Source organism: Balaenoptera physalus (assembly GCF_965194825.1).
Source record: "Balaenoptera physalus genome assembly, chromosome: 11".
Lineage (NCBI taxonomy): Eukaryota > Metazoa > Chordata > Mammalia > Artiodactyla > Balaenopteridae > Balaenoptera > Balaenoptera physalus.
In genome coordinates this window covers 71730858-71756164 of record NC_138896.1, presented here as the reverse complement: position 1 = coordinate 71756164, position 25307 = coordinate 71730858, and the positions used below count along the sequence as shown (strand labels likewise).

The 25307-nt window shown below is 58.8% G+C and overlaps 2 protein-coding genes across 21 annotated transcripts; both read left to right on the top strand.

Annotated features, from left to right (window-relative positions):
• Positions 1-22: 22 nt before the first annotated feature.
• On the top strand, positions 23-11726 carry LAMB2 (laminin subunit beta 2). 2 transcript variants are annotated; one of them, XM_082413601.1, is made up of 33 exons: positions 23-159; positions 253-338; positions 456-628; positions 726-861; positions 943-1016; positions 1422-1610; positions 1701-1764; positions 1999-2201; positions 2291-2411; positions 2749-2937; positions 3140-3319; positions 3441-3553; positions 3818-3897; positions 3987-4119; positions 4315-4473; positions 4551-4678; positions 6424-6556; positions 6703-6895; positions 6973-7116; positions 7363-7594; positions 7678-7841; positions 7922-8146; positions 8233-8450; positions 8554-8650; positions 8741-9113; positions 9213-9397; positions 9471-9712; positions 9792-10140; positions 10471-10678; positions 10756-10897; positions 10981-11157; positions 11249-11408; positions 11479-11726. In XM_082413601.1, exons 2-33 carry the CDS (start codon positions 254-256, stop codon positions 11613-11615), a joined length of 5406 nt encoding a protein of 1801 aa, XP_082269727.1. In that variant the 5' UTR covers positions 23-159; position 253; the 3' UTR covers positions 11616-11726. The 2 variants fall into 2 exon arrangements, with proteins under 2 accessions (XP_082269727.1, XP_082269726.1); XM_082413600.1 differs by having other exon boundaries at positions 7345-7594.
• A 168-nt stretch (positions 11727-11894) lies between these two features.
• On the top strand, positions 11895-23448 carry USP19 (ubiquitin specific peptidase 19). Of its 19 annotated transcripts, none has more exons than XM_082413616.1 (27): positions 11895-12064; positions 13562-13824; positions 14088-14126; positions 14298-14426; positions 14513-14646; positions 14723-15022; positions 15139-15361; positions 15486-15642; positions 15757-15828; positions 15944-16059; positions 16162-16382; positions 16465-16660; positions 16739-16872; positions 16982-17140; positions 17225-17335; positions 17822-17932; positions 18017-18118; positions 18873-19013; positions 19109-19227; positions 19446-19583; positions 19696-20009; positions 20115-20225; positions 20314-20530; positions 20614-20766; positions 20868-21028; positions 21110-21288; positions 22301-22930. In XM_082413616.1, exons 2-27 carry the CDS (start codon positions 13698-13700, stop codon positions 22526-22528), a joined length of 4092 nt encoding a protein of 1363 aa, XP_082269742.1. In that variant the 5' UTR covers positions 11895-12064; positions 13562-13697; the 3' UTR covers positions 22529-22930. The 19 variants fall into 19 exon arrangements, with proteins under 19 accessions (XP_082269742.1, XP_082269744.1, XP_082269730.1 ...); XM_082413618.1 differs by having other exon boundaries at positions 14720-15022; positions 16168-16382; XM_082413604.1 differs by having other exon boundaries at positions 15139-15355; positions 16168-16382; positions 22301-22929.
• The last annotated feature ends 1859 nt before the right edge of the window (positions 23449-25307 follow it).

The following is a 25307-nucleotide window of genomic DNA, read 5'->3' as shown; positions in this document are numbered from 1 at the left end:
GGTTTCTGCACGATGTTGTGCTCCTGCCCGAGATCCGCTCCGTGCTTTGCTTCCTGCCATACTTCCCAACTTTGCTCAAAGTCTCCGGACTCCGAGCTAGTGGAGGGACCGCTGGACAGACAGAGGACCGAGTGGGGAATCGGCCAACGACCCACACAGGCAGAGTCAACACGGGACCCCAAGGGAGGAGATAGATGGGCATGGGCCCCAGACCTCTCATCCCCCCCTCATCCTGATTCCTCTCCTCTTCAGGATGGAGCGGGCCGCAGGGGAACAAGGAAGGGACCTGCGGGGACAGCCTGGGTCCTGGCAGCTTCTACTGGGCCTGCTGCTGAGCGGTGAGAGGGCCTGGTGAAGGCCTGGGGGTTGCGGGATGTGATGGTGGGTCCTGGGGTAGCTGGCTCTGGGGCTACGGGGTGGGAGCGCAGCAGAACCAGCTGACGCCCTGTTCCCAGTGCTGGCCACCGCCCTGGCCCAGGCCCCGGCCCCGGATGTGCCAGGCTGTTCGCGGGGAAGCTGCTACCCCGCCACAGGGGACCTGCTGGTGGGCCGTGCTGACAGACTGACCGCCTCATCCACCTGTGGCTTGCACGGGCCCCAGCCCTACTGCATCGTCAGTCACCTGCAGGTGTGGTTGGAGTTGAGGTGGGGGGCTGAGTCAGGGTGGTGCCGGCACTGGCTGAGGCACTAACGCTGATCCTGACCCTGACCCTGACCCGACCCAGGACGAGAAGAAATGCTTCCTGTGTGACTCCCGGCGCCCCTTCTCTGCTAGAGACAACCCAAACAGCCATCGCATCCAGAATGTAGTTACCAGCTTCGCACCACAGCGCCGGGCAGCCTGGTGGCAGTCAGAGAATGGTGAGGCTGTGGGTGAGGTATGGGTGAGCAGGGCTGTCTACCAAGTAGCCTCAAGTCCCTGACCTCCGACTCCTGCCCCAGGTGTCCCCGTGGTCACCATCCAGCTGGACTTGGAGGCTGAGTTCCATTTCACGCACCTCATTATGACCTTCAAGGTGCCCGTGTGTCTGGGAGCCTGCTTGAAGCACCCTGCTTGGCTCCCCATTGCCCCTGAACAGAGTCCCAGCTCTTCAGCCCAGCCTCCCTGTGCTCATATGCTGTGCCCTGGCTGGATGGGAGGCTCTTTCACCTCCCACACCTTCTGTTGCCTCCCCGCTCCAGGCCTTTGTACACGCTGCCTCAATCCCAGGCTGGGTCAGGCGCTGCCTCCCTGGGCCCCGTGACCGCTGAGTCTCCCCACTAGAGGTGGCTTCCCTTCCTGATCCTTGCTTGGCTTCCCCTGGTCACCTCCACCTGTCTGTGAGCTGCTTGAGGGCAGGCCCCAGCTGGGCAGGGCTCTTGATGGGCCTGGGCTGGACTTGGGTCCTAGTGCCCACTGATCAGCCATGCTCCCCACCCAGACGTTTCGCCCTGCTGCCATGCTGGTGGAGCGCTCAGCAGACTTTGGACGCACCTGGCACGTGTACAGATATTTCTCCTATGACTGTGGGGCTGACTTCCCAGGAGTCCCACTGGCCCCACCACGGCACTGGGATGACGTAGTCTGTGAGTCACGCTATTCGGAGATTGAGCCATCCACTGAAGGCGAGGTGAGGGCTGGGATCTGGGCTTGGGGCAGAAAGGGGGCACGATGGGCATAAGGCAGGTCCAGTGTCTCTAATGACTCTATGCCCTCCCAGGTCATCTATCGTGTGCTGGACCCTGCAATCCCTATTCCAGACCCCTATAGCCCATGGATCCAGAGTGAGTGTTCCATTCTTTGAGGCTGGCGCAGTCCCAGCGTCCGGCTGGTGACTATCTGGGGCCTCAGTAGCTATTCTGGGTGCTTCCTAGGGCAGGTGCCAAGTCCAATTTAGCTCATACAGCTGTAGACAGGAGGTCTCCCAAGGTGACCTTGGCAGCTTCAGCTCCTGGGTGGGCATGGGGCAGCAAGAGCCTGCCTGGACAGCTGGCCCCCAACCCCTTTCCCCCACTTAGATTTGCTAAAGATCACCAACCTACGGGTGAACCTGACACGGCTACACACGCTTGGGGACAACCTGCTTGACCCACGGCGGGAGATCCGCGAGAAGTACTATTATGCCCTGTACGAGCTGGTTGTGCGTGGCAACTGCTTCTGCTATGGACACGCCTCACAGTGTGCACCCGCCCCAGGGGCACCAGCCCATGCTGAGGGCATGGTGAGGGTCTTCAGCTGGCTGGAGTAGGGCTGGTGGAAGGGGCAGGCATGGCTGGACAGTGCTGACCACTTGCCTACCCACCCTGCTAGGTTCATGGGGCCTGCATCTGCAAACACAACACTCGTGGCTTCAACTGTGAGCAGTGTCAGGATTTCTATCATGATCTGCCCTGGCATCCGGCTGAGGACGGCCACAGTCACGCCTGCAGGAGTGAGTGAGACCCCGGCCCTCATAGCCCCAGGACTCTGTGGCCTGGCTGTGCCCTGGGCAGAACCTAGAGCTGGTTGGTTAAGCCCCTAACACCTAGGCTGTGCCTGAAGGGTATCCTGGTCTTGATGCCCCTGGGGACTCCCTCAACCCTCTGCCACAGTCTGCTCTGGTTAGGGGCCCAGTATGATGCTGAAGCCTTAAAGTCCCTGAACCCCCACCCACAAATTCTGGCCTGTGGCAGGGACCTAAGGTGGCACTGGGGGCCCCTAAGCCCCTTACCCTCAGGACATGGTCCCTCAAGTGGCCTTTGCCCTGCTCTTCCCTCCCCTCTCCCAAGAGTGTGAGTGCCACGGGCATACCTACAGCTGCCACTTCGACATGGCCATATACCTGGCATCTGGCAACGTGAGTGGAGGTGTGTGTGATGGGTGTCAGCACAACACAGCTGGGCGCCAGTGTGAGCTCTGCCGACCCTTCTTCTACCGTGACCCAACCAAGGACCTGCGAGACCCAGCCGTGTGCCACTGTAAGGCTGGAATTGGACATGGGAGAGGGAAGGCTGATCCTGGGGTATGAGCTGAAGTGCCAGACTGCTGTCCAGGTTGCAGGGATTTGGGGTGGGGGGATAGAGGGTGGAGCCAGACTGGGAATCTAGGGTGGGGGCTTGAGAGATGACTGGTGCTGGGCTAGTTGGCATAGGGTAACCCTACACTTCTTTGTGCTCTCAGCCTGTGACTGTGACCCCATGGGTTCCCAAGACGGTGGTCGCTGTGATCCCCATGATGATCCTGCACTGGGGCTGGTCTCGGGCCAGTGTCGCTGCAAAGAACATGTGGTGGGCTCTCGCTGCCAGCGGTGCCGTGATGGCTTCTTTGGGCTCAGTGCCAGTGACCCTCTAGGCTGCCAGCGTATGTGCTTCCTGTCCTAACTCCTGTGTTGACCTTAACCCTTGACCTCTTACTCTGGACCCAACTGGACACGAGCACTGCCCCAGCTCCCCAGAGTGCTGATGGGTCTCCTTCTCCGCAGAATGTCAGTGTGATACACGGGGCACAGTGCCGGGGGGCACCCCTTGTGACCGCAACAGTGGAGCCTGTTTCTGCAAGCGTCTAGTGACTGGACGTGGCTGCAACCGCTGCCTGGTGCGACTGGAGGGGCTGGAGTTCTGCACTTATCCTCAGAGGATAAGGCTGGGAGTGGTGTCCCTGCCCCACTGGGTGGGCGCTGAGGGCTTTGGGTCCGATCCTGGTTGAGAGGCCTCAGGTCTGGGAGGTCAAGGGTGGGAGCCAGTGGTCGGGGGCCATGCTTTCCCCAAGGGGTGGTAGAGGCTGAGAGCCATCATTGGATTCCCTGTTGGGCAGAGACGGGGGTCTATTTCTGGCCCTCAGCAACCTCTTCTCCCCCAGCCTGGCCACTGGGGCCTGAGCCACGACCTACTTGGCTGCCGTCCATGTGCCTGCGATGTCGGTGGTGCCCTGGATCCCCAGTGAGTACTGTATAAGGGGCCCTGGGAGGGGTGGGAAAAGATCCTGGGCGGGAAAGGGGATCCTTCTTGAGTAACCATGTGTTCCCCAGGTGCAATGAGGCCACAGGTCAGTGCCGCTGCCGCCAGAACATGGTGGGGCGACGCTGTGAGCAGGTGCAGCCTGGTTACTTCCGGCCCTTCCTTGACCACCTAACTTGGGAGGCTGAGGAAGCCCAGGGGCAGGTAGGGGGGCACTGTTGAAGGACAGGGCATGGGTGGAACTATGGCTGGAGAGGCAGGGTTATGGGTGGTGCCTGGTGTAGGGAGGGTGTCCGCCTCAGGCAGGGCCTCAACAGAGAGCTGGGGTTTGGGGACAGGCTGTGGCAAAAGAGGCAGTGCCTTGCCTGAGCCTGCACCCCCAGCTGCATTGCTTCCCAGGTACCTGATGTGGTGGCGCGCCTGGTGACCCCTGGGGGGATTCCGTCTTGGACTGGCCCAGGCTTTGTTAGGCTGCGGGAAGGCCAGGCACTGGAGTTCCTGGTGGCCTCTGTACCAAGAGCCATGGACTATGACCTGCTACTGCGCTTGGAGCCCCAGGTCAGACCTTGTGACACCTAACCCAGAGCTGACCCTCTGGGTGTGGGAGCATCTCCTCCATCACCCCATTCCCCCAGGTACCTGAGCAATGGGCAGAGATGGAACTGACTGTGCAGCGCCCAGGGCCTGTATCTGCCCACAGCCCATGTGGGCACGTGCTGCCCAAGGATGATCACATCCCAGGGACTCTGCGACCAGGCACCAGGTGAGGACACTAATGGTAGCACCTACAACTGTGGGGGGTTGTGGGTCAGCCCTAAGCTCCCTGCAGGGCACTTGGAAGACCCCCCTGCTCATTCATCTGTTCCTTCCTTCAAGTGCCTCCTCCTCCTGCGTACTGTTTGCCAGCTGCTGCTGGGCATGGCACTGGTCAGAGGAAGGATGTAGACAGAACAAGACCTGCTCCTTCAGGGGTCTAAGTTCCAGAGGCCAAGGCAGGAAATAAGGGGAGTCCATTGATTGTCAGGATAGGTAGTGCCCTTGGGGGGAAGGGAGGGTGTCAGAGTACTCTGAGTGGGGATGTAACTGGTCTGACTAAGGCTTTATTATATTTTGGGTAGTATTTGTTTCCTGTATCTTTTTTCATCACTTTCTTCTTAACTTTTTATCATGTAAAAATAAAAATACATAGTAGCAGAGAATAGCATAATGAACCTGGCTGTACCCATAATAGACATTTTGCCAACTGTGACTTATGTTTAGCAAAGATTCCTCTAGTTTCTGAGAGGAGAATAGACCTAAGGGGCCAAGGTGGAAGCTGGGAGATCTGCTGGCAGCTGTTGAGTTAGCTGAGTGACAGTGGGCTGGACACAGGTGTAGCAGTTGAGGTGGCGAGAAAAGGAAGTTTCCAGAGGGTTCCAGTGGAGGAGCTGATGGCTTAGGAAAGGGAGAAAAAGTGGAAAGGTGACTCTAGGGTTTCGGGCTTGGGCATCTGGATGGCATGTGCTCTTCGCTGAGATGGCGACATAGGAAGGAGCAGTTCTGAGATGCTTAGACATGGGGGACAAGGCCAGTGGGTGGTTGGATTTCTGTGTCTGGAATTACTGGAGGGCTCAGCTTGGAGATGTAAGTTTGGGACTTGTCCCTAAAGAGGTGGATCTAGATTAAATGACCAGAGAAAGGAAGGAGGAGCAGAACCAAGCTTTGGGGTACTCTAGTGTTAGAGCCCAGTAGATAGGGAGTAGCTGGGGGATGGGGAGAAATCAGGAGTCTGGACAAGGTCCCAGAAGCCAAGAGAAGAGCATCTCAGGAAGGAAGGCGCACTGATCTCACTGCATGCTGCTGGACGCTGGAGCAGATAAGAATACAGGAGTGGCCGCTGGGTTTGGCTAAATGGAGGTCACTGGTGACCTTGGAACAGGCTGACTATATGGCATGCTGGCGGGGGCAAAAGCTCCTCTGGAGTGGGAGGCTAGAGAGTGGAGGCAGTGACTACAGTTAAATTTTAGGGGTTTGTTGGTCAGGAGAGCAAAGACAAAGCAGCAGCCAGGGAGAGACTCGAATCTTGAGCAAAGATTTTTTTCAGTGGGGATAAAAGAACCCTAGTATGGGTTTGCAGGCTGATGGGAATGACCTGGGGTGAGGGGAGGTGATGCAGTCTTGGTGAAGAGGAGCCACGATTGGAGGCTGGATGTCGAGGTTGGAGGAAGCATAAAAAGGGCATTGAGGGAAAATTGGGAAGCATTTGTGCCAGCGAAATGCTCTGGGGTTGCAAGGCTGTATGGAGTGTTTTCAGCAAGACTGTCTGCACAGGTGATGATTCCAGTGAAGGCACATTTATGGGAATCTTCTGTAGAGATTCTCCGTCAGGCTGTCCAGCTGTTTTTGGCCTGGTCCAGCCATAGTATCTTTCTTGGCCAATGATTTGGTTGCTGTGTGTGGGGTGGGGAGGTCCAAGATGATGGATACGTGAACCCTGGGTGACCCCATACCTGTCCTCGCCTACCTCAGGTACATGGTGTTTCCCAGACCTGTCTGCCTTGAGCCTGGCATCTCCTACAAGCTGCATCTCAAGCTGGTGCGAACAGGAGGAGGTGCCCAGCCTGAGGCCCCCTATTCTGGACCCAGCCTGCTCATTGACTCGGTGAACAGTTCCCTCTTCCCACACCAACCAAGATGGCAGGGCCTGTGGGATGGGTCCTGTAGTGGTGGCAGTGCTAAGCTTAGTGTCTTGGCAGTTCCAACATGGTCCTGGGTCTGAACTTCATTCTTCCTTGCTCATCTCTTAAGCTGGTGCTGCTGCCCCGTGTCCTGGTGCTGGAGATGTTTAGTGGGGGTGATGCAGCTTCTCTGGAGCGCCGTGCCACCTTTGAACACTACCGCTGCCATGAGGAGGGTCTGGTGCCCAGCAAGACCCCTCCCTCTGAGGCCTGCGCCCCCCTCCTCATCAGCCTGTCCACACTGGTCTACAATGGAGCCCTGCGTGAGTGTCTGTGGTTTGGCTGGTGGGGCGGAGGTGTGTGGGCTCAGCTTGACCTGCCCTGTCCCCTCTCCCCACAGCCTGTCAGTGTGACCCCCAGGGCTCACTGAGCTCTGAGTGCAACCCCCATGGCGGTCAGTGCCTGTGCAAATCTGCAGTGGTTGGGCACCACTGTGACCTCTGTGCCCCTGGCTACTATGGCTTTGGCCCCACAGGCTGTCAAGGTATTCACCTGCCCCTTTGTCCCCCTGTTCTTCTCTCTACACATCGCCCCCACCTCTGCCCCGCTGCCACTACTGTTCTCCCTCCTTCCTCTGGCTCTGCTTCTTCCTTCTTCCAACTCTGCTTTGGACCCCATACTCTCAGCCCTGGTCACTTGCAGTTCTCTTCCATTCCCTGACCTTCTACCGTGACCTCACCCAAACTCCCCTCAAACCCTCTCCCTGGCTCAGCCTCTGCCTTGCCCCCAGCCTGCCAGTGCAGCCCTGAGGGGGCACTCAGCGGCCTGTGTGAAGCAACCAATGGGCAATGCCCCTGCCGAACTGGTGCATTTGGGCTTCGCTGCGACCGCTGCCAGCGTGGCCAGTGGGGATTCCCTAACTGCCGGCCGTGTGTCTGCAACGGGCATGCAGACGAATGTGACCCTCACACAGGCGCTTGCCTGGGCTGCCGTGACCACACAGGGGGTGAGCACTGTGAAAGGTGAGCCTGAAGCAGCTATGAGTGAGCTGGTGGGTGGGCGGGCTGCTCAGGGATGACACAGCTCTTCCTCCTTCTCCCTGCAGGTGCATTGCTGGCTTCCATGGGGACCCACGGCTGCCATATGGGGGCCAGTGCCGGCCCTGTCCCTGCCCTGAAGGCCCCGGGAGCCGGCGGCACTTTGCTACTTCTTGCCATCGGGATGGGTACTCCCAGCAGATCGTGTGCCACTGCAGGGCAGGCTATACAGGTGAGCGGGTAAGGTACAGGCGTGGGATCAGGGTGGGGCAGCTAGGCTGAGCACTCACGCCTTCCCCTGACCGTGGGCAGGGCTGCGGTGCGAAGCTTGTGCCCCTGGGCACTTTGGGGACCCATCAAGGCCAGGCGGCCAGTGCCAACCATGCGAATGCAGTGGTAACATTGACCCCATGGACCCTGATGCCTGTGACCCCCACTCGGGGCAATGCCTGCGCTGCTTACACCACACAGAGGGGCCGCACTGTGCCCACTGCAAGCCTGGCTTCCATGGGCAGGCTGCCCGACAGAGCTGTCACCGTGAGTGTGGGTATGGAGGGGATGGCTGAGGTGGGGCTCCCTGCTCCAGCTCCCCTTAACCAGTGTGCTCATCTTGGCTGGCATAGGCTGCACCTGCAACCTGCTGGGCACAGATCCCCAGCAGTGCCCATCCACTGACCGGTGCAACTGTGACCCAAGCAGTGGGCAGTGCCCATGCCTCCCCAATGTCCAGGGCCCTAGCTGTGACCGCTGTGCCCCCAACTTCTGGAACCTTACCAGTGGCCATGGCTGCCAGCCCTGTGCCTGCCACCCAAGCCGAGCCAGAGGCCCCACCTGCAATGAGGTATGGGACCTTCCTGTGGATCCCTGGGGAGATGGGGCCAGCTGCCTGCCTCACGTCTTGAGGGTTCAGCCTCTGACTGACTTCTGCCCTGTTCCCACTCTAGTTCACAGGACAGTGCCACTGCCGTGCTGGCTTCGGTGGGCGAACCTGTTCTGAGTGCCAGGAGCTCCACTGGGGAGACCCTGGGTTGCAGTGCCGCGGTAAGGGGGCTCGTGGGGCCAGGGTGGATGGGGGACTTCCCAGGATGCCCCACTGGCACCCTAACTCTGTGGTCTGCCCTTTTCCTGCAGCCTGTGATTGTGACCCTCGTGGGATAGACACACCTCAGTGTCACCGTTCCACAGGCCACTGCAGCTGCCGCCTGGGCATGTCTGGCGTGCGCTGTGACCAGTGTGCCCGTGGCTTCTCGGGTGTCTTTCCTGCCTGCCACCCCTGCCACGCGTGCTTCGGAGACTGGGACCGTGTGGTACAGGACCTGGCTGCTCGTACACGGCGCCTGGAGCAGTGGGCGCAGGAGCTGCAGCAGACGGGTGTGCTGGGTGCCTTTGAGAGCAGCTTCTGGCAAATGCAGGAGAAGCTGGGCACTGTGCAAGGGATTGTGGGTGCCCGTAACGCCTCAGCTGCCTCCACTGCACAGCTCGTGGAGACCACAGAGGAGTTGCGGTGCGGACGGGCCTGAGGATACATGGTGGGATGGGGCAGAGGCCCGATGCATTAGGGCTGAAGTCTCTATAAATAACATCTCTCCATCACCTCATGCAGGCATGAAATTGGGGAGGCCACTGAGCACCTGACCCAGCTGGAAGCAGAGCTCACAGATGTGCAGGACAAGAATTTCAATGCCAACCATGCACTAAGCAGTCTAGAGCGAGACGGGCTTGCACTTAATCTCACACTGCGGCAGCTTGACCAGCATCTGGACCTGCTCAAGCATTCAAACTTCCTGGGTGAGTTGTTGGCCAACTAGGCGTGTGGATCAGGGTTGATCTTCAGCTGACTGCCTGCCTTTGCCCGACTTAGGTGCCTATGACAGCATCCGCCATGCCCACAGCCTGTCTGCAGAGGCAGAACGTCGTGCCAACATGTCAGCCCTAACAGTGCCCAGCCCTGTGAGCAACTCAGCAGGCACACGGCACCGGACAGAGGTGCTGATGGGTGCCCGGAGGAAGGACTTCAACCGCAAGCACATGGCCAACCAGCAGGCACTGGGCGAGCTCTCTGCCCGTACCCATGCCCTGAGCCTGACAGGCATAAATGAACTGGTGAGGCACAAGTGTCAGGTGGGACATATGGGTGTGGCTGTTCCTTCCCCCAAGCCCTGACTTGTTCTGTGCCTGGCAGGTGTGTGGGTCCCCGGGAGATGCACCCTGTGCTACGAGCCCTTGCGGGGGTGCCGGCTGTCGGGACGAGGATGGGCAGCCCCGTTGTGGGGGCCTCAGCTGCAGTGGGGCAGCAGCCATGGCGGATCTGGCGCTGGGTCGGGCCCGCCACACACAGGCAGAACTGCAGCGGGCATTGGCAGAAGGTGGTGGCATCCTCAGCCAGGTAGCCGAGACCCGTCGGCAGGCAGGCGAGGCACAGCAGCGGGCCCAGGCAGCCCTGGACAAGGCTAATGCTTCCAGGGGACAGGTGGAACAGGCCAACCAGGAACTGCGGGAACTTATCCAGAGTGTGAAGGACTTCCTCAGCCGTGAGCCTCCCTTGTGGCCCAGGCCATGTGGTGTTTCCCCCGTGTCTGTGTTCATACTTGGGTCAGGGCCTGCACTGTACCTGTGTTTGTGACCACAGATGGGCAAGGGCTCAGGGTGTCTGGACCCTGAGGCCGTGCCCATTTGTAGTCCCCAAGTCCACGACCCTGAATCTATGTCCCATGTATAGTCCCTGTCATTGTGGTTACATCCTTATGCCTATTAGCAAATCCATACCCCATGTGTGGTCCCTGAGTCCATACCCCAAGACTGTGTCCCCATGCCCGTGCTGGGGAATCTGTGTCCTTAAGCCCTTGCCTGTGTCCCCATAGAGGAGGGGGCTGATCCTGATAGCATTGAGATGGTGGCCACCCGGGTGCTAGAGCTCTCCATCCCAGCGTCACCTGAGCAGATCCGACACTTGGCGGGCGAGATTGCAGAGCGGGTCCGGAGCCTGGCAGACGTGGACACGATCCTGGCGCGTACTGTGGGAGACGTGCATCGGGCAGAGCAGCTACTGAAGGATGCACAGCGGGCACGGTCTGACCCCAACCTTGGACCCCATCCTTGACACCTGGTTCTGATACTTGCAGGCCCTGATTCCCTCTCTTCTCCAGGAGCCGGGCTGAGGGTGAGAAACAGAAGGCAGAGACAGTACAGGCAGCGCTGGAGGAGGCCCAGCGGGCACAGGGTGCTGCTCAGGGTGCCATCCAGGGGGCAGTGGTTGACACACAGGACACAGAGCAGACCCTGCACCAGGTGTGGTCTCCCTGGGACATCAGTGGGGCAAGGTTATGAGCATGCTGCATAAACCTGTTTAACCCTAGGCCCACCCGTGGCAGGTGCAGGAGAGGATGGCAGGTACAGAGAAGGCATTGAGCTCTGCAGGTGAGCGGGCTCAGCAATTGGATGGTCTCCTGGAGGCTCTGAAATTGAAGCGAGCAGGGACTAGCCTGGCAGCCTCTAGTGCTGAAGAAACAGCTGGCAGTGCCCAGGGTCGTGCCCGGGAAGCTGAACAGGTGGGTTGAGGCAGAGCCAGTTGGAAGGGGTGGGGGTAGAGGCTGGGCCTCCACTGGGCCACCACCCTGCCCCGGACCTCTATATCCGCAGCTGCTGAAGGGCCCACTAGGTGACCAGTACCAGACAGTGAGGGCCCTGGCTGAGCGCAAGGCCCAGGGTGTGCTGGCTGCGCAGGCACGGGCAGAACAACTGCGGGATGAGGCTCGCGGCTTGTTGCAGGCTGCTCAAGACAAGCTGCAGCGGCTGCAAGGTGAGGATGGGACGCCAGAGATGTGGGACTCTGGGAGAAGGACCCTTCATCTGAGACCTGTCTCTCCTAGAGCTGGAAGGCACTTATGAGGAGAACGAGCGGGCGCTGGAAGGCAAAGCGGCTCAGCTGGACGGGCTGGAGGCCAGGATGCGCAGTGTGCTTCAAGCCATCAACTTGCAGGTCCAGATCTACAACACCTGCCAGTGACCCCTACCCGAGGCCTACCCCAGTCCCCAGCCTCGCCCCGCACGCATTACTGCCTGTGCATGGAACAGTCCCCAGCCTGGCAAGTCCCCCAATAAACCAGTGTGAATGCCCCCTGTGTGGTCTCGACTCTGATTTGGGGAGGGCGGAGTCTCTGGGCGGAACCTAGAAGCTGCCACCAGCAGGGCCCCACCGAGACCAAGGCACCATAGCCCCGCCTCCTCCGTTCGGCCCGCCCCGGACCTGCTCCCAACGGAAATGCGTCACCAGCTCTGCGTTCAGGCACCCGCGGCCGTAACTGGAAGTGGAAACAAAACAAGCAGCTGAGGCGGTGGTGGCGGCGCCGGGACGGGGGAGGGGCGCGCCGGAACCGGAACCGACCTGACGCCGGAACCGGAACCGAGAGCGGGTTGCCAGGGCCCGAAGAGGGCTGGCTGAAGCGGCCTCGCTCGGTGAGTGGGGCTGGCTGCTGCTCGCCTGTCTCGCCGGAGCGGGGAGGCCGAGACGCGGGCCTGGGGCGACCTGTTCAAGGTCACGGGCCGTACCAGTGTCCACCCCTCGAGCCCTGCGGCGTGCCGGGCCCACTGATGCAGGCGGGGCCGTTACACTAAAGCCTGTGGCCGGCCTGCCGTCTCGGAGAGGGCTGGCGGCGAGCGAGGGCGGCTTCCTGGAGGAGGTGGTGGCGGGCCCAGGGTTCGGAGGCTGGAGCTGGGTCGCAGCCCGGCCGGGGCGCTGGTCTGTGGTCAGTAACCCCGCGCGGCCGTATTAGGCCACCTTGGGTCTCTAGGCAGCCCCTTTCCCTCCTCAACGTCCCAGGAGGAGAGGGTAGGGACGCGACCTTCAGCTGGGGCCTGGGAGCAAAGAGGCGGCAGATGTCCACCCCTCGATTCTGGACCTGTCGTCACTGAAGATCCAGCGCACCAGTCCCACATCTGACCCGTAGAAGAATCCCCCCGTCCCCCGCCAAACCTCCGCTCCCCACACCCACACACTCACACTCTGGGGAACACAGACTAGTCACTATCTGTCCTACTACTGTCTCAGGCCATGCTTGAGGCTGCCGGGGGTCCTGGATCCATGGTTCGTTCATCCCCACCCTTATCTCAGTTTTGAGAACTTTATTTTGGATGGAGAAACAGCCCAGAATCCACTGGTGGGTCTGTGAGAAACTGGCTAAGAGCTGATGAGGGGGTGGACATGGGAAGGAAGGGGATAATGTCTGTTTCAGTCTCAGACTGCATGCCCACCCTGAGGCAGAGATGCTGCTGAAAGGGAAATGTGACATCTGAATACCCTTTTCACCTTAGCTTTTGCAGGCCCCTCTTTGCATAGGAGAGCAGCTGGAGAGAGGAATCTCTCCAGATGTAAGAAAACAAAAACAAAAACAAAAACCAAGCAGTGCACAGAAGCAGGTTCAGAGGAAGGTGGGAACTGGCAGGTGGCAGGTGGGGCTCCTTAACCTCAAGATGATGCCTGGGCAGTGGTAGCACCTGGGCTGGGCCTGTTTTCAGCCACAGAGCCTGGTCCTCCTGCTGTTTAATTGTCTGTCTCCTCCTTTCCTGCCTTCCTCCTACTTCTCGGGTGGTGACTAAGCAGCCAGTGAGAGTGAAGGAAAAGTGAGCACCCTGCTCAGAGCGCCAGCCCTGTGGGTCCAGATTGGAGGAGCCTGGTCCCAGGCCGTGGCTGCCTTGAACTGACACCTCCTCAGTGAGGCTTCTCTCTTTGTGTGTCTGTATGGCAGGCATCTAGGAGGCTCAGCCAGAAGTGGTTGCCTCTACTTGCATTATTTATTTCCCCTTAGGAATAGTCTGAGAGTATCCAGGGCTACGTCAGGTAGTAGAGAGAGATTGCTCCGTAGGCTTAGAAGTGTCCCAGGTTGCTGAGCCCTGGGTCTAACCAAGGAGCAAATTTTGGGCCTTGGTAGTAATCACTTGTCCCCTTCTCGTTAGGCTGTCAGTTCCTTGCTGGAGAATTTGTCCACAAAGAGTTGCCAAGATAGCTGGGCCAGGAAGAAAGCGCCGTAGCCCTGACCCAGACACCGTTGCCGACCCCGGGGCACTCTGGCTGTCACCCAAGCGGCTCAAGATGTCTGGCGGGGCCAGCACCACAGGCCCAAGGAGAGGGCCGCCAGGACTGGAGGAGGCCACCAGTAAGAAGAAGCAGAAGGATCGAGCAAACCAGGAGAGCAAGGATGGAGATCCTAGGAGAGGTGGTAGTGGCATTCCCGGAGTGCTTGTGGCCTTCCCCTCCTCCCTTCCTGTTGAGCATACAGATTGGGGATTGGGAGATGGCTTTTTTGCTGTTCTTTCCATCCTGGTCTGATGCTGAGAGAAGGATCAATGGCAGGCTGGGTAGAGCCTCAGCTTTGAAGTTGGGGTACTTGGCTGAAGTCCTAAAGATGGTGTTTGGTGGGATGTTAGAGTCTTGGAGGCTGCCTGTCCATCATCCTTTCCCTGTTCTTTTCTTTGTTGTCAGGGTCAGCATTCACTCCTCGGGAGGAGCCGACCAAAGATGGTGAGTAATGAATAAGCCTTTTGGATGATAGAGTGCTAGGGGAGAGGAGGGGGCACTGGGCATATAGCCCTTATCTAGAGCAGTTGCATTAGGGCTGGGTGTCTGGTACCTGCTTACGCCCATCAAAATTTCATGGAGAGCCTCACAATCTTTTTGACACTCCCTCTGTAGAGTTGTTGCTCGATTGGAGGCAGAGTGCTGATGAGGTGATTGTCAAGCTGCGTGTGGGAGCTGGTCCCCTGCGGCTGGAGGAGATAGATGCTGCTTTCACAGACACAGACTGTGTGGTGCGGCTTCCAGGTATGTCCATCTGCTTTGAGCCCAGCAGTATACTTGAATCCTTTGATATCCCCTACCCCAGCTCACTCCTCCCACTCTGTTGCCAGGTGGTCGGCAGTGGGGTGGTGTTTTCTATGCTGAGATAGAAAGTTCTTGCACCAAAGTGCAGGCTCGCAAAGGTGGCCTCCTGCAGCTGTCACTGCCCAAGAAGGTGCCTCTGCTCACGTGGCCCTCTCTCCTGGTAAGTTCCAGAGCAGAGTAGGGTAGGGATACTCAGTGTAGTTAACAGGGCCTGACTGCTGTATCTTTGGCAGAAGAAACCTCTAGGGACCCAGGAGTTGGTGCCAGGGCTGCGGTGCCAGGAGAATGGACAGGAGCCGTCTCCTGTTGCCCTGGAGCCAGGCCCTGAGCCCCGCCGGGCTAAGCAGGAGGCCCGGAACCAGAAGCGGGCCCAGGGCCGTGGTGAGGTAGGCGCAGGGGCTGGCCCTGGGGCCCAGGCAGGGCCCAGCGCCAAGAGGGCTGTGCATCTCCACAGAGGGCCGGAGGGGGAAGGGTCCAGAGATGGCCCTGGACCCCGAGGTGAGGCCCCCCAGTTCCTGGCTGAGCCGGCCACCCAGGTGAGAGTGGGGTGCCTGCTTGGGAGTTGGGAGGTGAGGGGGAAGGGTGTGGACTGCAGTGGGGGGCCTCCTGCCAGACCCAGGGCTGATCCTGCCCATAATCTCGCCATGAACAGGCTGAGGCTGAGGAACAGCTCCGTGTACCACCACTGAACCCCCAGACCTGCCTCCTGGGCTCAGAGGAGAATCTAGCACTTTTGACAGGAAAGAAGGCAGTAGCCCCCAGGAATGACCCAGTGTCCCCAGTCATGGCTCGGAGCAGAGACCCTGAGAAAGATGATCGTTCCAAAGAGGAGATGGCAGTGGCAGCAGATGCTGCAGCCTTGGTGGATGGTAAAGGTGGGGCTGGGGGTGGGCAGGCAGAGCTCTAGGTTGGGTTGCAAGGTTGGTGGGTGGGTAGGAAGTAGAGTAGGAACAGGCTGGAACCTGTCCTGGGTGGTGCTGAGATGTGGTCTCAACGTAGAGCCCGAGTCCATGGTGAACCTGGCATTTGTCAAGAATGACTCGTATGAGAAGGGGCCGGACTCAGTGGTGGTGCACGTGTACGTGAAGGAAATCTGCAGGGACACATCTCGAGTGCTTTTCCGCGAGCAGGACTTCACGCTTATCTTCCAGACCAGGTGGGTGGGTGGGCAGACACACCGGGCAGACAGTGTGCTTCAGGCAGGACATTGCGTCTCATGTTCTTTCTCCTGCCTCTTCTCCTGGCTTCTGCCCCTGCTCTGCCTCTGCAGGGACGGAAACTTCCTGAGACTGCACCCGGGCTGTGGGCCCCACTCCATCTTCCGTTGGCAGGTGAAGCTCAGGTGGGTGGTGTCCGGCCCCGCCACTGTGCCTGTCCCACCCCGGGCTCCATCCCCCTGACCCATCTAGCCCTGCATCCCCTACACCTAAGTTTCTGAGTTTAGCCTCTTCCTGCAGGAACCTGATCGAGCCAGAGCAGTGCACCTTCTGCTTCACGGCCTCTCGTATCGACATCTGCCTCCGTAAGCGGCAGAGTCAGCGCTGGGGGGGCCTGGAGGCCCCAGCTGCACGAGGTCTGCACACGAGCTCCCTTCATTGCCCAGTCCTCATGACCCAGACCCCCACCCCGTGCCACATGCTGCTAACCACCAGCCCCACCATTCCCCCTTTTTAAGGTGCAGTGGGTGGTGCAAAGGTAGCCGTGCCGACAGGTCCAACCCCTCTGGATTCAACCCCACCGGGAGGTACCCCCCACCCCCTGACAGGCCAGGAGGAAGCCCGGGCTGTGGAGAAGGAGAAACCCAAGGCTCGATCTGAGGACACAGGCCTAGATGGTGTGGTAGCCCGCACCCCCATGGAGCATGCAGCCCCAAAGCCAGAGCCACACCTGGCATCGGTGAGAATCCTGGGTGGGGAGGGCCAAGGATGAAGGCTGGAGAGCCCAGGGCTGCTCTCTCATGCCGCTCTTACTCCCACAGCCCAAGCCCACATGTATGGTGCCTCCAATGCCCCACAGCCCGGTGAGTGGAGACAGCGTGGAGGAAGAGGAGGAGGAAGAGAAGAAGGTGTGTCTGCCGGGCTTCACTGGCCTTGTCAATCTAGGCAACACCTGTTTCATGAACAGCGTCATTCAGTCTCTATCCAATACTCGGGAGCTGCGGGACTTCTTCCACGGTGAGAACGGGGGCTTGGAGCCCCGGGGATGGGGGATATCTTCCTCTGCTCACACCTCTACTTGGTTGCTGTCCCTAGACCGCTCCTTTGAGGCCGAGATCAACTACAACAACCCACTGGGGACTGGTGGGCGTCTGGCCATCGGCTTTGCTGTGCTGCTCCGGGCGCTGTGGAAGGGAACCCATCATGCCTTCCAGCCCTCCAAGTTGAAGGTGATCTGTGGCCACTCCTACCCTTGGCTGGAGAGGGTGGGAAGGGCCAGCCAGCTGGGTGCATGGTAGGTGCTGGGGCTCCATGCTCACATCTTGCTCCTGCTTCCAGGCCATTGTGGCGAGCAAGGCCAGCCAGTTCACAGGCTACGCACAGCACGATGCCCAGGAGTTCATGGCTTTCCTGCTGGATGGGCTGCACGAGGACTTGAACCGTATTCAGAATAAGCCCTACACGGAGACCGTGGACTCAGATGGGCGACCTGATGAGGTCAGAGTTGGGGCCGGAGGTGGGCATGTCTCATGCACATCCCAGTCCCCAGGTCTCTTCTGTTCTCACCACTCTGCTCTTCAGGTGGTAGCTGAGGAAGCCTGGCAGCGGCACAAGATGAGGAATGACTCTTTCATCGTGGACCTATTCCAGGGCCAGTACAAGTCGAAGCTGGTGTGCCCCGTGTGCGCAAAGGTGTGACGGACTCTCCTAGAAAGACACCCCCAGCTTGTCCTGTCTAGCCTGGTCAGAATGGGGTCAGAGGCATGTGCATCTTTAGGTGTTGCAGGGCAACATTTGGGCAAAGAAGGTGAGGGGGAGGCCTTAGGCCCTGTGTGGGCTGCAGAGGTCAGGCTTGGTAGGCTTCCTGACTGAGGTAAAAGTGATGTTTGGATGATGTAAGGTGGGGTGGGGATGGGTAAGATTGGAAAGGCACAAGGTGTGCAAGTGAGGGGCAGATGGTTAAAGTGGCTTGGCTGAGGAAGGCCTCAACTACCAGAAACAGGGATTGTTCTCTCCTAATGGTTCTCCTGGTGCATCTAGTGTTGTCAAGCCTGAGAATTTGCTGGTTGGCTGTGAGACCCTGAGAGCCATCCAAGGGCGTGGATTGGGCTCTCAGGGCACAAGCATCCTGCCCCCCACTCCCTCTGTGGCCACCCAGTGGCAACTGTACATTTGCAGGTCTCCATCACTTTTGACCCGTTCCTGTACCTGCCGGTGCCTTTGCCACAGAAGCAAAAGGTTCTCCCTATCTTCTATTTTGCCCGGGAGCCCCACAGCAAGCCCGTCAAGGTGAGGAGTCAGCCCGTATTGCTGGGCTCTCACAGAGACCCTGGCCTACCTCCCACCATGGACCCTGTACTCTTGTCACCACAGTTTCTGGTGAGCATCAGCAAGGAGAACTCCAGTGCAAGTGAAGTGTTGGACTCCCTGTCTCAGAGTGTCCACGTGAAGCCTGAAAACCTGCGTCTGGCTGAGGTGTGTCTGTCTTTCCAAGGCTCTTACGCGCATGGACACGTGTCTGTGTTTGCAGCGCGCAGATACGTGTGTACGATCATTAGCATCTGTACGTGTACACACAAACGTGCATGTGACTGCACAGAGACAGGTGGGGTGCTATTGGTTGAAACCAGGCATTTGGGCTATGTAACTGAGGTGTCCTCAGTTCCCAGCCATCATCTGGATTTATTTCCCCTTTTGTTGTTGGCCCCCAGCTGCTCTTCCTTCTTCAGACAAGGAGCTTGAGCTGCAGGACTAGCCATCCACCAGCTATAGACGTTCTCCATCCATTCTGCTTCTCCCTCCTGTTTTCCCAGATCTGTGTGCCGGTTTTCCCCAAAGGTTCCTAGCCTGCTGCCTGGTAGTGTCCTTTACCTCATGGGGGTAGAGGTAGGGAGATGCCTCCTTGAATGTGGCCCCTCCATAGTAACCATGGCGCAGTCTCAACAGGGCCCACTGGTTGACAGCAGGGTAGAGGCCCTTGGTGTGGAGAGCTGGTATGGTTGATACCTGCCCCAATCCTGGTCTTTTCATGCTCTGTGATGCACCAGGCTCCTTATTCCATTGGGCACTGAGGCTGGGGCCAGCAGAGGCATATACTTCTTTTGGGCCACAATCCCCAACCCTGCCCCCATTGACCCAAGATCAAGGTCAGGTCTTCTTCTTGTGCTTTGGGGCAGGGCCAGGGAAAGGGCTTGTCCTCACATAGGATCTGTGTGTCCTCTGTCCCCAGGTGATTAAGAATCGCTTCCACCGTGTGTTTTTGCCCTCCCACTCACTGGACACTGTGTCACCTTCCGACACGCTCCTCTGCTTCGAGCTGCTATCCCCAGAGTTGGCTAAGGAGCGGGTGGTGGTGCTAGAGGTGCAGCAGGTGAGTGGGGGCCAACCTGATGGCACAGGGCCCTGATGGGGGAGGGGGGCGTTCCTGCCTGGCCTGGCCTCACTGAGGCAGACGACCCACCCTAGCGCCCCCAGGTGCCCAGCATCCCCATCTCCAAGTGTGCAGCCTGCCAGCGGAAGCAGCAGTCAGAGGATGAGAAGCTGAAGCGCTGTACCCGTTGCTACCGCGTGGGCTACTGCAACCAGTGAGGACTCCCGTGGTCTCCCCCCGTCCCTCCTCTCCACCTTCCACTTGCTGCCCTACCTCTTCTCCACATAAAGGCACATATATTTTAAGCCCTCTACCTGCCACCCCACTCTACCAGACCCTGGGGGAGGCAGGGCTGGCATACCCAGTTCCTTGGTCTAGCCCTAGTGTAGAAGTGGGGCTAAGGCCCTAGTCTTACCTCCTCTTTCTCTCCAGGCTCTGTCAGAAAACCCACTGGCCTGACCATAAGGGCCTCTGCCGCCCTGAGAACATTGGCTACCCCTTCCTGGTCAGTGTACCTGCCTCACGCCTCACTTATGCCCGTCTTGCTCAGCTGCTAGAGGGCTATGCCCGGTAAGTGCCCAGTGTTTGGATTAAGGTGGGGTAGGTGGGGGGTGGGGGTGGAGTGCAGAGGTGCCGGACACGTTGGTCTGGATTCTTACTTGCTTTTGCTGCCTGTTACCAGGTACTCTGTGAGTGTGTTCCAGCCACCCTTCCAGCCTGGCCGCATGGCCTTGGAGTCCCAGGGCCCTGGCTGTGCCACACTGCTGTCCACTAGCTCCCTGGAGGCTGGGGACAATGACAGGGACCCTGTTCAGCCACCGGAGCTCCAGTTGGTGACCCCTGTGGCTGAGGGGGACACAGGGGTCCCCCGGGACTGGGCATCCCCTGATCGGGGCCCTGTGCCCAGCACCAGTGGAGTTTCTTCTGAGATGCTGGCCAGTGGGCCCATTGAAGTTGGCTCCTTGCCTGCTGGTGAGAGGGTGTCCCGGCCTGAAGGTAAAAGTCTGGTGAAAGGCTCTGGAGCTGGGGTAGGGGAGGTTGGGGGAAGCTTGTTTAGGCTCTGGTAGACAGGAAAGCTCTGATTATCATGTTCTTTCACAGCTGCTGTGCCTGGGTACCAACACCCAAGTGAAGCCATGAATTCCCACACACCCCAGTTCTTTATCTATAGAATTGATGCATCCAACCGAGAGCAGCGGCTAGAGGACAAAGGTGTCTGAGGCCGTGGGAGGGACCCCTGGCGTGGGTTGGGCTGGCTGCTCTCCACAGCTGCATGATTCCCTTCCCTGCCCGTTTCCAGGAGACACCCCACTAGAGCTGGGTGATGACTGCAGCCTGGCTCTAGTCTGGCGGAACAACGAGCGCCTGCAGGAGTTTGTGTTGGTAGCCTCCAAGGAGCTGGAATATGCTGAGGATCCAGGCTCTGCTGGTGAGGCTGCCCGTGCTGGCCACTTCACTCTGGACCAGTGTCTGAACCTCTTCACGCGGCCTGAGGTGCTGGCACCTGAGGAGGCTTGGTGAGGACAGGGCAGCAGGCAGGTAGTGGGGAAGAGTGGAGTGGAGGTCTGTTGGTCTTGACTCCGCCTCTGTCCCCTGTCAGGTACTGCCCGCAGTGCAAACAACACCGCGAGGCCTCCAAGCAGCTGTTGCTATGGCGCCTGCCGAATGTGCTCATCGTGCAGCTCAAGCGCTTCTCCTTTCGCAGTTTCATCTGGCGTGACAAGATCAATGACTTGGTGGAGTTCCCTGTTCGGTGAGCAGTGGGCCCTTGTGACTGTAGTCAGGGCATGGGGGCCAAGGTCGGCATCCAGGGCACCTGTTGACTGTCTCACCTCTCTCTGGCTGGTACCACAGGAACCTGGACCTGAGCAAGTTCTGTATCGGTCAGAAAGAGGAGCAGCTGCCCAGCTATGACCTGTATGCTGTCATCAACCACTATGGAGGCATGATCGGTGGCCACTACACTGCCTGTGCGCGCCTGCCCAATGATCGCAGCAGCCAGCGCAGCGACGTGGGTGAGGGCACACGCAGCCAGCAGGATAGATGGTAGGGGTGTTGGTGCAGGGTATGTTCACACTCTTCCCACCTTGCTATAGGCTGGCGCTTGTTTGATGACAGCACGGTGACAACGGTAGACGAGAGCCAGGTCGTGACGCGTTATGCCTATGTACTCTTCTACCGCCGGCGGAACTCTCCTGTGGAGAGGCCCCCCCGGGCAGGTCACTCTGAACACCACCCAGACCTAGGCCCTGCAGCTGAGTCTGCTGCCAGCCAGGTGAGGCACGGGGAGGCTGCTCAGGCTAGTGGGGCCCAACTCACAGATGGGCGGGGGTAGGGCACAGCTTCCTCTCCTACAGCCCTAGGCCCCTGGAACCTTGGGATTTTTAAGAGTCACAGACAGGGTTCCTTTACATCAAAGCCTTAGCCAGAGCGATTCCCAGGCTGCAGGGACACTTACAGAGGTACACACAGAGCAACACGCTGCCATTGGTGTGTGCATAGGCTACGGGCCAAGTAGCTGCTCCAAATTTCACTGGGTACAGTGGTGTGAACAGACTGTACCTAACACCTCCCAACTTTCCCTCTGCACACTTCCCACATGCTAGCCCACAGACCCTCACTTGTGATCGTCCCTGTGTTCTGATGTGCACTCAGGACAGGGCCTATCCAGCAGGCCATAGCCTAGTGTGGCCGTCACCCTCTCTGAGGTGAGCTTTTGTCCCCACGTGCCTTCGGGATCTTCTGTCTCTCTTACTGACACGGGATGCCATAGGCCTGGTTGGTGGGCACATCCGCAGCTCTTTTCTGGACTGGTCTCCTTGCTGTCCTCTCCTCCCTTGAGCCCTCTATGCTCAGACTCAGACAGTGATCAGGATCTGGATGTAGGTGGGAGGGAGCCAGGAGATGACTCTGGGGTTGGCAGCTCTGTCCTCCATGAGCCAGTCTCCTCTGTGGGAAGCCTGGGCTAAAAAACTGACAAGCTAACCCTCACCCCCACCCCCACCCCCACCCCACCCCCGTGGGGAAGTTGCATGTCGATTGGGGAGCTTCTTGAGGCCAAAATGCTATCAAGATTCGCCCACTGTGGTGCTCTCCATCTAGACAACCCTGCAAATGGCCCACTTGGCTCCTGCCTGCCCACCTCTCTGCCGCTTGACCTGGGATGTAGGGGGTTAGCGCCGGTTACCTTGGGCGGGACTGTCATGGCCAGGGGTCTTGGGGACACTGGGTCCCCCTATCCCCTCACCCCCGCCCTGGGTGCTGATGGCCGTTTCCGCACACCGTAGGCTTCCCGGATTTGGCAGGAGCTGGAGGCCGAGGAGGAGCCGGTACCCGAGGGGCCTGCGCCCCTGGGTCCCTGGGGGCCCCAGGATTGGGTGGGCCCCCCGCCACGTGGCCCTACCACACCAGACGAGGGCTGTCTCCGATACTTTGTTCTGGGCACCGTGGCAGCTTTGGTGGCCCTCGTGCTCAACGTGTTCTATCCTCTGGTATCCCAGAGTCCCTGGAGATGAGCTCACCTGCAGGCAGCTGCTGTGAGCTGGCCTACCTACCTGCCCACCAGGCCATGCCTGCCTCTGTGGTGGGGACCAACTCTGGGCTTGGGCCTCAGTGTGTGCATCTGAGGGGAGAGGGTGGGGACTGTGGCTTCTGCAGGGGCAGAGCATCCTAGGGTGGGTATCCCGTCCAGCTGTCTGTCCGTTTGTCCTACTGCTCCTACCCTTGGCCTGGGGCTTAGCCCTGCCCAAGCAGCTTCCTGTATTTAAAGTGTTAATAAAGCGAGACTGTTCAGGCCGATCTCGTCTCTCTGTCTCAATGCCGCTGCTGTCTGCGCCTGCCTTGGGGCCCTCCCTTGGGTGCCAGGGCTCCAAGCCAGCACCCCCGGGATGCCAGGCGGCATACTGGGCAGCCCCCAACCCCTGTCCTCATATTCTGTTGCAGGGACTAGGCCCTGGCCAGGCCCCCGAGGTGGCCCCCACGCGGACAGCCCCTGAACGCTTCGCCCCCCCTGTGGACCGCCCAGCCCCCACCTACAGCAACATGGAGGAGGTCGATTAGCAGGTCCCTGGCTGGTGGGGGGACTGGGTTTGGGGGATTCCCCCACAGAGGGCCAGCTCTTTGACGCTTCTCCTTCTCTAACCTAGAGAACACTGGCTTCGTCAATGGGGAGTTGGGGGGGTATAATTTGAGGGTGGAAACCTCACTGGTTGGGACCTCTTGTCAACTTGACCCCCCAGCCAGTGGGCCTTGGCTTCTCCAGCCATGCCCAGTGCTGCGTGATTTGATTCTCAGTTGTACCTTCAATTCTTTCTGACTCGCATTATAAACATTATAATTTTATTCTAAAAATTGTAATTTTTTTTTTTTTGCATTTTGGAAGTGATTGCTGCTGTTTAAATATATTTTAAAAATAAATGACAAATAAGCAGACTTAGTCACTGTGATACACCAGGTGCTGTGACTACCTCCCCTTCCCAACATCTGTGTGTGTGTCTGTGTGTCAGTGTGTGTGTGTCAGTGTGTTAAAGACCCTGGAAGTGCTCTGGTCTGAGGAGAGATGATGAGGTTCCAGTTCAGGCCCTTTGGGTCGTGAAGCCCCCACTGCCATCAGCTCTTTGGGGCCTGACCCCTGCCCTTTGATCCCACTGGTTCTGGGTCCCACATGGAGGCAGCTATGGTTGGTAACCTCCACCCCAGTGAAGCTCCAGAAGCTGACAGCGTGGGGTAAAAGGTGCAGGCATTGGAGCAGCCTGGGGCTGACAACCAAACAGCAGGTCAGGAAGGACTTTTTGGGGAATAGGAAGTACTTGGGGGTGGAGAGAAGTCTCTTTTCTCCTTTTCTCTTCTCAGGTCTTTCTTTGCTGTAGTTTGAAAACCATCTGGATCCCTTGGGAGAACAGAGCAGGAAAAAACTGCTGTGGGAAAGGAGACCCTGCTCCAAAAGGACAGGCAGAGAGGACCAGAGCTAATCTTAGCTGGCTTCCTGTCGGAGGGAGGGTGTGGGGTCCTGCCAGGCCATTTCTTCCCTTGATTCCCTGAAACTTTGGCTTCTGGCAACTGCCCCAGGCTGTTTACCCACAGTGGGTTTGCAGGCTTGTCCCAGCAGGCTTGCCTTGTGTACACATACCGCAAGGGCAAGTCTTGTGAGAAGCCTCCGTGCCTCTCTTCATGGATAACGCTGCCTCTTCTCTTCAACTGCTTGGGGTTAGGATTGGGCATCTCCAGCTGGGGGGAGATGGGGAGCAAAGGTACTCCTGAGGCAGGTGTTCAGGTAAGCCAGAAAGAGTGTAAGGCAGGCAGGGGTGGGGCAGGATTCTGGCAGGTCCATCTTGCCCCCAAGCCTGAGGGGTCAGTATTACAAAAAGCTCAGCCTGTGGACGCTGCTAGTACTCCTTGGCTGGAGTTAGGGAGTTAGGGGTGGTGGAGAGCAGAAGGAGCTCCTGGAGAGAGCTAGCCTTGTGACCAGTGTCGGTTTTTTCTATTGGGACAACAGCACAAGGGCCATGTGGGGTTGCTGGCCATGGAGAGGGGCCTGGACTGCTGGCTGTGAGGCCCTGCAGTAATGGTGGAATTGCCAAGCTGGGTGTTGGTGCTGGCACACTGCTGGAGGGGCTGCTAGGCATGGGCTGCAACAGGATTGTGCTGGGCCTTCACTGTGTGCAGCCCCAAGTGTCTGGCCACTGATGATCTGCATGTGCTGGATGCACTATTCAAGGGGCTCTGTCCACCTCTGACCATAGCCCTGCTGCTGCTGAGCCTGCCATATTACCCTTCTGGGGCATTTGCACAAGGCTGCCATGGCCCTCAGCACCGTGGCCACTGCTGCTTCTGTGCGTCAGCCTGTGCCACAGGGACTTGTCCGTAGGTCTGGCTATTGGACCCTGCCTCTTCCCATGCCACAGCTGGGCCTTCCTGGCTGCTCCCTGGCTTTTCTCCTTGTTCATTGTTTTCTTGATTTTCCTTGAAGTAGTGCCAGAGGCTTATGCAAGCAAGCCAGTCCCCCAGGGATGCACCCATCCAACTTCATGGCTCTGCTCTGTGCAAGTCTGCTCCAGAGGGCTGGCTGGCTTGCCACTGCTACTTGTGGCATTCTTGGTAGGGGCAACTGCCTCATCCTGTGACATGGAGCCACAGGGTCAGCACTACGAGGGAACCAGGGAAGAGGGTACAGGCCCTGACCCCACTGAGGGGGCCATCACTAGACCTGCAGGACTTAGTGTTGGTGGTCATGGTGCTGTAATGAATCCTTGGGTGGCATCAGGTACTCTGCTCATCTTAGGCATCTTTATGGTG